The 14,999-nt window shown below is 35.8% G+C and overlaps 1 protein-coding gene across 4 annotated transcripts in view; it reads left to right on the top strand.

Moving 5' to 3' along the window:
• LOC149807038 (nucleoprotein TPR-like) overlaps window positions 1-14,999 on the top strand; it is a 293,006-nt gene that overhangs the window by 274,701 nt on the left and 3,306 nt on the right. For 3 of the 4 annotated variants that reach the window (XM_089960984.1, XM_089961010.1, XM_089961003.1), the window contains 4 exons: window positions 5,749-5,838; window positions 7,718-7,898; window positions 9,858-9,934; window positions 11,549-11,656. In XM_089960984.1, coding sequence (XP_089817110.1) covers window positions 5,749-5,838; window positions 7,718-7,898; window positions 9,858-9,934; window positions 11,549-11,656 — 456 coding nt within the window. The remainder of the gene's footprint in view (window positions 1-5,748; window positions 5,839-7,717; window positions 7,899-9,857; window positions 9,935-11,548; window positions 11,657-14,999) is intronic. The other variant, XM_089960994.1, reaches the window with a different exon arrangement.

A 14,999-nucleotide genomic window follows, 5' to 3' on the forward strand; every position in this document is an offset into this window, starting at 1 on the left:
AATCATTGAGGAATCATTGATCCCATTCTTAAAAGGAGGAAGGCAAGTAGGGTTGGTACCATTACCTTCCTTCACCCCCTTGAGTGGTTATGGGACAACCAAAATCCCATTGATTGTCTCCTTCATCAGAGAAGGAGACCAGGAAGGACAGTCCTCTCTTACCTTTGAACCAAGGTGATTCTCTTTTATTACAGTACCCTTCTCCTTTCTACTTCTCAAGTCAGATGATGGAGGATGAGGATGTATGAACATTTGATAAGGTGCTAAATGAAATTTACTGCCTTCTTCCCATAAACTTGTGCCCCTTGTCATAACACTAAAATTCTCTCGCCTGGAGAGGATTGATTTGTTACACCCACTCTCATTCAGACATTCATTAGAAGAGGTGATCTGTTTCTCTTCCCCCACCCACTTCTATTTGTAAACAACTGTTTTCTACCTCAGGTTATTGTGTTCATTCTTCAGCTTGACCTCTTAAGAAACCATACCTGAGTGCTTTACAGGTAGGGATATCAGCTGTGAAATGGTTCATCTTTAAATTATGATTTTGTTTAGCAAATACTGACTGATCATAGTGATGAAGGCATTTTATTTTTAATGTTAGGAAGTATATTGGATTATTGGAGCTGGGAAAGTGTTAATTGAGATACCAGTGAGTGATTTTGAACCTGAAAATGGTCCTAAATACGAGTCAGATGGACAAAAACAGATGTCATGATGGTCGACCCTTCATTGCAGTGGTAATTCAAAATTAAATGTAGAAAATGCAGACAAACAAGTCAAATTAAAATACAATTTAAAAGCAGCGTACACTTTTTGTTTCTGTTCTCATTACAATTTGGTCCAGTGGGATCAAGTTTTACAAAAGCATATAGCCCTGGCATAAAGGTTACAATGAATCTAGTAAATAAGAATCTAAAAATGAAATTAAGTTAAGATATTTATTTGATCCAAATAACTCTGTTTGAACAAGTAGACTATGGCATTAATAATAATAATAATGAGAACTTTCTATAGCACCTAATCTTTAGAAGCTCTAAGCGCTTTACAACATTAGACAACACCTATAAGATATAAACATATAATAATATTATTACGAAGAAAAAAAAACACCTTGAAATTAGAAAAACATTAAAAAATAAAAAACAAGCTGAGAATATTTCAGATAGGAAACATTATTAGGTCTTTAAGTTTGTTCTTTTAGTCGAAATAAGTGAGTTTTGAGAGCCCTCTTGAATATGATCACCGTGTCTTTGTGTCTAAGTTCAGTGGGCAATTCATTCCACGTTGCTGGGCCCTGGTATGCAAAAGAACGCTGTCCATATGACTTTGTTTTCATAGTGGGAATAATGAGTATACGATTGTCAGAAGAGGAGCGTAAGTATCTTGCTGGTGTATACACATGGGTGAGGTTGGATAGGTCTGTTGGACTAGAGTCCGACAGTGAAACATAGCACAGAGAACAAATTTTATGTTTGATTCTGGATCAAATGGGTAGCCAGTGTAGGGTACAGAGCAGCGGGGAGGTGTGCTCTGATAGTGATACTCTAACTATGATCCGAGCAGCTGTGTTTTGAACTTTTTGAAGTTTCTGGAGTAGATATTGAGATGAACCAGACAGAATTGAGTTACAATAGTCTTCTTGAAAGTACTAATGAACACACAAGTGTTTTAGTGGCATCAACTGAATGATATTTGCGAATTGAGCTGATGCGTCTCAGCTCAAGATATGCAGCCTTGGATATGTTCATGACATGTTGGTGCAATGTGAGAGTACTGTCCAGAGTAACACCTAGGTTTCATACTGATTGTGTGAATTTAATGTTGGTGTTGCTGATATTTATTGTTTGAGGTAAAGGATGTGAATGAGAAAGTCTTTTTGTTGTGATCAAAATGGCATTATTTTTATCATCATTCATCTGCAGCTTGTTACATGTCATCCATGATTTCACATCAGAAATGCACCTCGCTACACCTTGGATGGTAGCATCAGCTTGAGTTTGGTGGCTAGATTTGTATATTTGGGTGTTGTCAGCATACAATTGGTGAGACACTGGATGATGATCTATGACACTTGAGAGCGACTGAGTGTACAGAATGAAGAGAACAGGTCCAAGAACAGGCCCCTGTGGAACACCACAACATAGATCAACTGGGCTGGAGTGTATTCCATTTGCAGATACAATTTGTGTCCTGTTGACCAAGTAGGACTTGAACCACAGTAAGGCTGTATCATGAATGTCAAATACATGCTGGAGACAGTTAAGTAATATATCATGGTCTATTGTGTCAAATGCTGCAGACAAATCAAGGAGGGTGAGGACTGTAATCTTTCCGCTATCCAACGCAGAGAGAATGTCATTAACTACTTTTAGAAGAGTAGTTTCATTACTGTGGCAAAGGCGATATGCAGATTGTACATTGCTAAAAAGACTGTTTGAATTTAGATGAGATAAAAGCTGGGATAGAACAACCTTTTCTAAGATTTTTTGTATGAATGGGAGATTAGAAACTGGGCTGTAGTTCTTTAAATCGTTATGGTCTAGTGTTGGTTTCTTCAGCAGAGGCATTACAATGGCAGTTTTGAAAAATGATGGGAATTCCCCTGATGACAGAGAGGTATTAATAACATCAGTTAGTGAAGGCAATACTGGATCTATGAACTCAAGCAGCAGTGATGTACAAAATCCATAGAGACAGGTTCAAATGCTGCTAATGGTTGCCGCTCAAATTCTGTATCCCAACTGTATGGTGACGACGAGTCAATTGAAATTGTGGTGTCAAGCTTATCTCTAATGGTTTGTACTTTGTCATGGAAGAAATTTGCAAACATGTCCGGAAGGTCAATTGGAGAGAAGGTAGTTGGAAGTGGTGTTGATTTGTTCCTTGACATTAGCTTGTTAGTAATCTCGAAGAGCTCTTTGCAGCTGGAACTTTCCATGATCATAGTAGTGTAGTGGGCTTGAAACCATGGAACCTTAAACCTGGCATAGTAATCAGTAGATTGCCAATTCAAGAAAGTGAAACTTTGGCAGAGCTTATGTTAGTGAAAAATATTATTTTGGAGCAGAAGTATTCAAAATACCCATAACCTTAGCTGTGGAAAATTGTATAAGACCATAAGAACAGTTTTCAATCTTGTTTCGGTTGGCTAAGTTAGCTATGTATATGAACCTTCAGACAGCAGACTGAAAGAGGGCTCTTAGTACAGAATAATATTCATACACAGGTAATGAGCAAAACCCAAAAACAATCAATGGATTAATGCTTATACGGCTAGAGGCAATATCTTTTAATTTCAGTAGGGGTCTTAGAGAGTGAAGCAGGAATAAATGGTTTGGATATTGAAGTGTTATATAAATAGTTAACTATGACCATTTCCTCCTACACTTCATTTTTTGTCTACCCCCCCCCCCATATTTTTGTTTCAAGGAGGGAAATCCCTGCATATGATAAAATCCTGGGAGCATCTCAGGGTTTCAACAATCAGAAGTTGTGGAGAAGCTGTCTTATCATGAATTCCTGGAAATTCTTTTCAGCAAGGAGTATCAGTTCCTTCAAGAGACTCTTGTTTAAACAAGGCCAACTTCAACAGAAGCACAAGCAGTTCAAACTGCCCTTCCATAGATACAAGGGAGGAAGCCTTTGAAGTCCCCCTTTACTAAGGAGGGAGTCAGTTGGTGCTAGGGTGTCACATCCCATCCCACGTTGTCTTTCTCATTCCATTATCCCAGCAGGTGCCCAGCCAACCCTTGTATCAGAGGCTTGGTCATGTATCATGGATGATGTCATTTCCACTTTGAATAATAGGTACTGTCTTTATTTCTGGGAACCTCCTCCCATGTCATGCACCTCTATTACCTTTTGCCACCATATTGGTTCATGTAAGGGAAGAGGTGTTGACCCTTTTATGGAATGTGGAGTCAGAGGGAGGTAAACATCCAAAGTATAGATTTTATTCATGGATCTCTTTGTTTTTGAAAAAAGTGTAAAGTTTATACTTCACTTCGATCTTTCTGCTGAATTCCTTTAGGAAGAACACTTCAGAATGGAGACCACCAACCAAGTCATGAACACCAAAAGGCCCTACAACTGGGATGTCTCCAGAGATCTTGAAGTTACATACCTTCCCATCCCCATCTTTCCACCTCACAGGAAATACCTCTAGCTTTGTCTTGGCAATAAGGCACTTCATTTTCAGGCTTTTCCTTTCAATCTTCCCAGAGCCTTTTACGGGGTGAGGGGGTAATAGTGGCTTACTTGAAGTCTTTAGTATGTTACATATAGCTGTATCATGTATATTATTTTTACAGTATAGTTTTTATTAAAGTCATTTAGTTATAATACTGTTAATTCTAAGATCCCACGAATGAGTTGTGTACTGTAAGAATAGTATATGTATCATACAAAGTCCTATTTTCATTCATTCATGAAATTAAATTGTTTGTTTGGATAAACACCTGAACAGCAGTTGTTGACTGAGAAAGTTTACCACAATTTTAATTGAATCACTGAAACCCTGGAATCATTTTCTAGTAACTTTGTATTTAGCTACTGCATTGTTAGAGACAAGAGTTACATTTCTTTTTATTAGGGTCATGGGTCATTCAGTATATGCAGCTTTTTTTAATTCCTCTTCATCACAGGTCTCTCACTTGTGCCAACTGTATTTTGTTCTTGGTGAGTTAGCATCTGGCTAATTCAGATATTGTTTTTGGAGCATGAACTACTGTGTCCACACCTAGTTTGGCTAACTATTCAATCCTTTGTTTTACACAGTCATATGTAAGCTGTTAGAAGTGAAATTATTGTTTTGTCATGGTGCATAAAACAAAACTTAGGTTAATGATTATTATAAGTTAGTGATGATTTAATCTATAGGATGGATTAAAGTTAGCAGGATGTAATTGTGTGTGGAACATAACTTTGAAAGAGATCGACATGTACATGTATTTTTTGATTTTTTAAAATAGTGTACAGAAATAATAATAATGATAATAATAACAACAACAACAATAATGATATTACATGCATGATATTTATGCTAAAACCAATTTTGAATGGTGAACCTGTGTACAGGGGTCACCTATGTCCAAAGGCCAGTTTAGCCTTAACTTCATCAGTGGCTGATATTGACAGGTTTACCTATAAGCAAAAAGCCATTCTCTACAATTGTGCACTGAAAATGCATGCTTGATCAAGTGCCAGGGCCAAGCTTACATCTCAAGAAATATTCCAATGTTTTTTTCTTCCTATCACCATTGCCTGACAACCATTACAGTTTGCATCTGACAAATGTTAGTTGACATGTACTAATGCTGAGAACCAAGCTGATTACAGGAAACATGCTACTCTGTATTAGAGCTCAGCATTGAAGAAAATTGGAAATAGATTTATGTAGACCTGGGTAAGTATTTTAGCTCTATAATATATATCGTCAGTCTATATTTTTATGCCAGTGTCATTGTCACATTGATAAATAACAATAGCAATATAATATCACTAGTTTTTCTTGTTTTTATCAGTATTGTATTTTACGGTTCTGTTACTTAGATATACTGATTGATATTTGGAGCAAAATACTCCCAGACCATCTGTGTCAGCTACCATTGTGTGTCCTTGGGTAAGGACTTGAATTGCCTTGGCACTAAATAACCTATTTGTGTTGCTGAAAGCATCAAACCAACCAAAAAAAGCCAGTTTTTGGAGAAAACAAGTAAATAAATCTTGCTATCCTTTTTTCTGTAGGCATGGATGACACACGAATGGATTTATCCCAGCTTGAGGAGGGAACTGGCCGGAGTGTGCCCTCCACTCCACTGACTACGACTGCTCCAGGTGAGTTCATTATATTATCCTTCTAACATTCCACCACATTCAGCTGGATACCTCTGCTTGAGATAAGTTGTTTATGCTTCTACACCATTAGGAATCTCAACTCCAGGTCAGTTTTTCACTGTATCACTTTAATTCGCTAGACAATTATGTTGACATGAAGTTAATGCAAAAAAACTAGAAAAGAGAATGAGTAATTCTGTTGCTTAGAGTGAAGAATCTGGCATACATGCCAACCAATAAACTTTTGGCATAATCATTTTGCTTTCTTTCCCACCAAATTATGTCTTATGCTCACTGTATATGGATTACACTTTGTTTGGTATCTTATAAATTTTAAAACCAATTTTTCCTGGTACTGCTGCCTCACAAATTCAGCCCTCCCAGGTACTACTTTGTGGCGGCTGGGCAGAGTGATCTCCCCTTATGTGTAAGATTTGGTGGCAAAGCCTAATAATACATCAGTTACTCCTTCCACTTGTGCCAAGAAGCAATATCTCATTTGAGAACTTGCAAAAGCCAGAATCCACATGGAAGATATACCGTTACAAGCTGGAGAAATTGTTCACTTATAAGGAAAGTATCTCCATCTGTATTTCCAACTTTTGGTAGTGCTGTACAGTTTCATATTTTGCATAGGGTTAGAATTTTAAAGAAAAAGAATTTCCCCCGGTTCCCTCACTGGTTATAATGGCTATTTAAAAAAGACCTTAGATATCTTCGGTCTTGTTCAAAGAACCTTTAATTCCCTTTATTTTGGTCTATGATTGATGGGTGTAATATGGGTTATAGAGTATACAGCTTGGCCTTACTCCAGATGTGCACCTTTCAAAAAAGTGGTAGCTCCACTTGGTCATGTTCACTTCCTGGACTTCAGAGGTAAATTGTAAAAAAAAGAGCTGATAACTTCTTTTTAATACATTTGATATATTTGGTAATTCATCCATTGCACTTTCAGAAGCTGGTATTGTCTAGCTGGGCAAAATTGATGTAATTTGTGTATTTATTGCTTTATTGATGTAATTTGTGTATCTTATATGACTGAAAAATGTTAGAGGGAGAGGGATCTTTTAAACTTCAAAATATTTTAAATAAGAAAAAGGACAATCAGTAGTGCTTTACAATTTTAAAAAGATTATGAGGGTGATGTACATGTAATTAGTTTAAGCACACTGTCTTGCTCATTGCAGAATGTGTTAACTTTAAAAAATATTTAGCAAAAGTCAGGCAGTTAGACTAGTTGTGTGTGTTGAATATAAATGTTTTGTCAGTATGTGTTGTTTTATTTTATTACTTATTAACATAGATTTAACCCATATGCTCAGATTATATTTTTTTGCCACTTATATTAGTAGTTGTTAAACTTACACCTCTCTTGGGGTTGACATGTTTGTACTGGCATGAATTCATGATAATTCTAAATTAGTCATTTAGTTTTACTTTAGAACATGACTTGGGGGAAATATTATCCAAGCACTCAGCCCTGGAATAAGTGAGCTGCACATTATTAATATGTTTGGTCGGAAGGAATATTGATTTCTTCATCAAATTTCTTTACTCAAGAGAATGTGGTTGATCTTAAATGAGATCTTTTATAAGAAGTTTATAAATTGATTTGAATTGATCAAATGTTTTGTGGACTAGTGAAAATATTATTTGCCATAAAAACCATTGATTTTATGCTCAATAAATCTATACATTGACTGATAAAGTTGAAATGTAAGATGGGGGATATTACCCTATACTGTTTAAATTATGTGTTAATATGATTTGAAATTACTCCATAATCAATATCATAATTGCAAGATGGGTTAATAAAACATTTTGTCAGTAATTTAATTTACACTGTCTTCACAGTATGATGTAATTTGTATTCTTTCAGTGAGCATCCCCATAGCAGAACCCCTGGACCTGCTGGTTAGCCAGTCACATACCATTGTCTCTTCCACTGAGGCTCTAGAAGGAGATACAACACATGTGTCTCTTGAAGGGGAACCAGAAACAGGGGAGAGCCAACAAGATGAGTCCTCTGAACAGCAGCAGCAGCTGGAGGCAGAAAATAGGTACAGGAAGTTTGCTGCTGCTCATGATGTTTTGTCGTCGTGTAAATCAGAAGTCACTTGCTGTTGCTGAAATATCAGTGCTGAAAAACTATCAGCCAGGTTAAGAGAAACAGTCAGGCCCCATTTAGCAAAGTCTGCAGAACCCTATAATAAACACATCCATCCCACAATATATCTTTGTGAGAATTTTTGGATTATTGACAAATTTGCAACTTTATATTTAGACCTTAAAAGAGCTTTCTCTGTTGTGATTTATAGAAGTTGTATTAACTATTTTCCAAACTTTAATTTCCCTGATTGCTTGGCCCATAACTGCAGTTTCACTTTTTGATGACTTGTTGAAATTTGACCTGCAACAAGACCTATCATGAGTTTGTTTTCTAAAATATCATTTACAGGTTTACTCTCCTAGTTGCCAGTTCTCCTGTCTTTAGTTTCCCAGTGTTGAACCTTAATTTATTTCCATTGTCTCCCAAATCTTGACCTTTTGCTCCCCCTGGGCACACTTCTTTCATCAGGACAAAATTGAAAAATAGGCCTACAATTGTCCATCAGTGGCTCTCGATCCATGTCTGTGTTGGCACTGGCAATGGCCAAAGTCTGTCAAGCTGATAAAAACTAGAGCATGGCAATGAATATCCATTTTGAAGCAAATGTATCAACCAATAAAAACACTCAAGGACTTTGGCAGTCATCTGAGTTGCAGTGTAAAGTCTTTGATAGTTGCTAGTGTAACATATTTTCTACATTAATTTCACACCTACAGCAAAGAAGATTTGGATTATTTTGAAATTAATTACTGACAAAAGTGACTAAAATTTTGCAAATACACAATTTTGTCATTTTGTCATAATTAATTAATTTGGAAAGAAAAGTAATTATGAAAATATGGGTATGTAATATAATAAAAGTTAAGCGAGAGCAAGATCCAGAACTGAAAATTCCATGGTGCAGTTAATTTCAGGTTGACCAGATATTTAGACCATATTAATGTTTTCACTTTTTACTTGAGCGCATGATAAAATGTTTATTGCAATAGTGTACGTGTCCAGATAAAATATGTACAATGCAGACCGCAAAGTTATGGTGGCAAAACAGTCAGAGCAAATAAGATTATCTCATTTTTTTAAGCATTACTAGTGCATTATGTACTACAGTTTTCCTTTGTCCATCTAAAATGTTGTGTCTCTCAAATTTTGGAGGGTGGGTTACATGGTATCACCAGCTCTTGGGATTCCATAGTATAACGGTACCAAGGTTTGTTGCTTTTATACCAAAGTTGGTACAGGCTTATTTTATTATGGAGACCTTCATAGAGTCATTCCAGCATTCAGCAACTTCATTTACGGGACTTGTGCTTTCTGATTCACTTTCCTTTTGACATTGCCAAATATTGTTTGATTTCAACCATGTTTGGTATGTAGCTTGATAGTGATAAAACATTAGGTTTAATTTCTAGCTTTCCACTTGATCATGTTAAAGAGTTTTAGCCCCTGAGTGCCTTTTGTTCCTACATCAGAACTTAAGAAAGGGATGTTGGATTTCAGCCAAATGTGTCATGCACCTTTATATTAATGGGACCTTGAACAAGTTGAATTTTAAACATTTCATATTATTAATTAGGCTAGCTATGTCCCTTGATTAATTATTTGTATGAATCAAGTTCCACTGTTTTAAGCCTGGTTTAATTTTAGCATGTAGTACCTTTGGTGATGCTGTCATCTCTTAATAGTTCTTGAGGCTTATGGAAGTAGATTTAAAATTTTCTGGAGTCAATGAAGTTAAGTTTTTTTGAGAAAATATGATCTTTTATGTACCTAATGTAAGAGTGATGCTTAAGTAAACGTAAATGGTATGTTTCTTGATAGTCTTGTTTTCATTATTTATTGTCATACTTCCTATCTGTGGAGAAAAGAAGCAAATTTATTATCATTCTATTCTTTTATTAAACATTGTCAGAGAGCAGGAGTTTTCAGGGGAGCAGGGAGCTGAATCAGCTGGGTTGGAGCAAGAAACAGGGGAGACAACTGCTACAGGTTAGAACGTATTTCATGTCGTTGGAAATTTATAGTGATGTCAACAGTTTTCATTCCAATTACTGAAAAATTTTAACACATTAAAAATTTGCTAATTTCTGTGTGGTACCAGTCTTCTTGAATTTAGTAGGTGCTACAAGTCACAAATTCAAAGACTCAAGGATCTGTGGTTGTATTGTTCAATTCACAAATTTAAGTACCAAAGAACATGTCCTTTTATGCAAAATTGTAAACAGTGATTCCCACAAAAATAAATGAATTCAGTCTGTGTAACATTCCGTGTAACTTGCAATACATGTCACTTTATGTGTAACTCGCAGTATATGTAACTCCATGTAGTTAACAGTTCATGTAACTTTCCATGATTTTTACAATATGTATAACTTTATGTAAATCACAGAATATATAACTTCCCTAATATCTATATATCAGTTGAAAAATAACACTGTTTAAAAAAAGACTACCCTCACTTTTGTAGATATTATTTAAGCTCACGACTAGAGATAAACCTAGTAAAGCATTTGTATTGTTCTTATATATGTGCTTGGCTTACTTGGTTCTTTTCAGCAGCAATTATACTGATAGAGAGATCTCTTCAGCAGCAATTATACTGCATAGAGAGATCTTTTCAGCAGCAATTATACTGCTTACAGAGATCTCTTGAGAGCAATTATACTGCATAGAGAGATCTCTTCAGCAGCTATTATACTGATAGAGAGATCTCTTCAGCAGCAAATATACTGATAGAGATCTCTTAGCAGCAATTATACTGCATAGAGAGATCTTTTCAGCAGCAATTATACTGCTTACAGAGATCTCTTGAGCAGCAATTATACTGCATAGAGAGATCTTTTCAGCAGCAATTATACTGCATAGAGAGATCTTTTCAGCAGCAATTATACTGCTTACAGAGATCTCTTGAGAGCAATTATACTGCATAGAGAGATCTTTTCAGCAGCTATTATACTGATAGAGAGATCTCTTCAGCAGCAATTATACTGATAGAGATCTCTTCAGCAGCAATTATACTGCATAGAGAGATCTTTTCAGCAGCAATTATACTGCTTACAGAGATCTCTTGAGCAGCAATTATACTGCATAGAGAGATCTTTTCAGCAGCAATTATACTGCTTACAGAGATCTTTTCAGCAGCAATTATACTACATAGATCTTTTCAGCAGCAATTATACTGCATAGAGAGATTTCTATTGCATTTATGCTGGTCCCTTAATATTTTTCTTACTCCATGTTGAAATGGTCTTCAAAAAACCCTCTGTGGCATGACTGTCATAAGCTGTATGCTTAGTGACACAATTAAATTTGTGTCCTCAAAAAATCAGTTGCAAAAATGTATTACAGTAGCTACCGATTTTAATATACACACACATGGGTATTGCAGAAATTTACCTGCTGGTATGGTTTTAGCAAAGTTTGGAATATTGACTCATTTTGTTTTACATCTGAAAAGTTCTGACAAATCGGATATATGAGCATTGTGACCAATCTTTGGTTTTAGCTAGTGATCTTATAAAGGTGGCCGCTCCAATTGAGGCCTGAAATGATGCTGATGTTAAACTTCATGCTGAAGTAAAGATAAATCTTTGTCTGTTGCAGAAGAGAAAAGTGAGGGGGCAGCAGAAAGTACATATGGGGACCAGGGGACACAGAAGGAAGAATCAGATGGGTCCTCCACCTCCCAACAAGATAAACAAGATGCTGCAGGCACGTGTGTGACTTTCTTGAAATACTCGTGTTACATTACCATGCACTATACCTGTGTGAGCTTATTGTATTGTATTGCATTGCGTATATTACATCTTTTGTCATTTGTTTAAGTAGATAAAAAAAAGATTGATTGCATTTATACTAAAAATTGCATTTGGAATGTTATTATTTTGCAGTCAGTAACCAGGAGTTAAGACTCAGTTATATTTCTTATGACCATTTTAAATTATGAGATTAGTCGACATCAAATAATATTCTTGCAACAGAACCAGGACATCAGATCAATAGTTTTCAACATTTTGACCATTAGATTGCCGTCAAAATCATCAGTATGTTTTATAGACATAAATTTTACACATTTTAAATGGATTGGAAGAAAAACAAGCACTTTTGTTTCATAAAATGTATTCTTTTGATATGATAGTAATAAAGCAAGTTTTGAACATGAACCAGATTCTGATGGCAAATGTTACAGAATTAATAAATTCATACAAGTCCTTAATTAATATGAGTTGGGGTATTGTCAGTTAAGTGAAAAATGAAGAGTTGTGTATCTGTTAGTTCACTGCAACGATTTTAAAAGCCACAAATATTTTTAGCTTCCTTCACGAGTTCACTACCTGATGACTACTGATTACATTCATTGCAGTTTTTTAAGTTTAGTTCTTTACAGACTTAACAACAGTTGTCTGGTCCAGATTTCACATTGAATTACTGTTTTAAGAGATTGCCCTCACTACATCAACATTGGGATGCATTAATAACAGAACAACCACACCAAGTCTTCAGTTTTTCTATAGTTGGGTTTTTAAGGCTGCTAACTCATCTCCAGTACAGTGGTACCTTCTATACCGGGGAAGTGGCCTTATAAGACGGGTGGCGTTTTCCAGAGGGGGACTATATTTGTGAGATGTGTTTGTATGTGTATATAGTAGGAAAGCTTTATATGACTTAAAGCAGTTATATCTTCATTTAAAAGTAGCATTAATCATTCAAATGTTCTTCTTGTCATAAAAAACAGTTATTTCAAGGCAGCATACATTAATAGTATGTATTCTACTCAAAGCTTAGTTCACCACGAGGAGTTACTGTATGAACTTAGATATATTACTGAGATTCAGCCTCAGAGACTTCTTTCTCATCTTGGCTGTCAGATCCAAAAATGTATAATTAAGAGATATTTAAACTTGAAATGAACAATGAAAAATAAAAGTTTTTATGACTTCATAGATAATTTATCACAACTTAAAAACTAAAAATCTTGTGACATTTTTTAACTGATATATTTTGTCAAGGACTTGAACTTAATTTATGTACATGAAAACATGAAGCAGTTTGTGAATTACAGAAGATGAATACCTTCCTTAGGGGAGACCTCCATTGAGTCTGGATTAGGATATATCATGGCTGGTAAAACTTCAGCATGAAATGAAAACTTCTCATTGTCCTGACCATTTTATAGTAGAACTATTTCACATTCATTAAATTTGAAACAAATATCTGTTGAATCTCAAGAACATTTCCAGGAATTGCGTCAAGTTGAGAGACAGCAACAAGCCATTGAGCTGCATAGGGTTTGGAACTAAAATTTGTGCACTGTACTAGTGTAAATAAAGTTTGTGCATACTTTACAAACTTTTCAGTTGAACATAATGTTTATCGTCACTGCACGTTCCAAATGCCAAACTTTTAATTACGTTTTCCAGCTTTACAATAGCAGTTTATGATATTTTATTATACCTTACTGAAAACTGGTCAAACTTACGGAAAAGAATCAACTTCCTTACTGAGACGGACTTGTCAGGGTTGGCAGGTCTGCATTGTTCCTATGTAATGATGTCTGCAAATCATTGCTCCTATTTAATGGTGTCTGCATATGTGTGTGTGTGATTTGGATTTTTAACGTAGCTTTAACAATTTTTCAGTTATATTGCTACAATGTCTGTAGTGTGACAGTTTATAGTGATGTTTAGCACTAGGGCATCATGCCGCAGACATGTAACATGATATCCCACCCAGTCACATTATCAGGGCCCCGAGTGGTCAAAAGTGCTCTCCATTATGGGTCACTGCCATCTCACCTCTGTCTGCATGGGTTCAATTCTCGGATTCAGCCAATGTGGGTATGTAAGAAAGCTTGCCAGTAGCTTCTCGTAGGTCGGTGGTTCTTTCCGGGGTTTTCCCAGGTTCTTCCTCCACAATTAATACTGGCTGCCATGTATAGCCTATCATGTGCTGAAAAATGGCGTTAAACCCCACAACAGCAACAACAACAAGAAGTCACATTATCCTGACACCAGGCTGACCAGTCCGAACACTAACCCCTTAATGCTGAGAGCCAATCGAGGCTGCTGTTAGTACTATTTTTGAAAGTTTTTAGTATGACCCGACCAGGGATCGAACCCATGACCTCCCGCATCCGAGGCAGAAACTTGAACCACTAGGCCACCAGAGCGGTTGTGTCTGCATATCATTGCTCCTATGTAATGGTGTCTGCATATATCTTTTGATGTTATTTCTTCCTCAATATATTTTACATGAAACACAACTTGGGACCACGATACTTGCCTGCACACACATAACCTCTGACTTCCAAACATTGTTGAACTTTTTAAGTATTTCTTAGATGGGTATTTTTAGCACTTGGAGAAAGTACATTTTGACATTTCTTCATGAATTGACCCAAAAAGATAAGAGCTGCCCTTAGATATTCATTGTAAAATATCTTGAAAAACACAGTACCAATTAAACTAGATGAAATATCAAAATACTTTTTGCAAGTATTTGCCAACTTCATTTTTTTATTGGTCTCAGTTTTTCTGAGTTTTTTGTTGTTTTTTGTTTCTCCACTGTCAAAGGTCATTCAATTTTTAATAAAGAGATTCTCAAGCCATCATGGACCACCTTTGATCCCTTTATTACTTATAACATCTCAATAAATATCCTGCCATCGGCTTTAAACATTACAAATAATGTCATCAGTATATGGTTTGTTGAGTAACTATTATTATTCTGATTACTCGGCTCTATAATGTGCTGAAAAATGGCATTATACCCATATCATCATCATCATCATCATCATCATCATCATCATTTTATAAAAATATTTTCCATATGGAATAGATTGACATATCAATTAAAGGACGTAATCCTGAATGATCCCTTTGACCTGACTTCATTGGAGCGTCATGTAGTAAAGAGTAATTCAGCATATGCTAACAAAGAAAACATTTTTTTGTTCAGATGAATACTGCTGGTTGTTCCTTCAACAAAACAAAAAAACCATGTATCAGCGTGTGCTAAAATGTGTATTGCTATTGCTTACAGTCACTAATTTTGG

Source organism: Sinohyriopsis cumingii, chromosome 1 (assembly GCF_028554795.1).
Source record: "Sinohyriopsis cumingii isolate HCF-2022 chromosome 1, ASM2855479v2, whole genome shotgun sequence".
NCBI lineage: Eukaryota > Metazoa > Mollusca > Bivalvia > Unionida > Unionidae > Sinohyriopsis > Sinohyriopsis cumingii.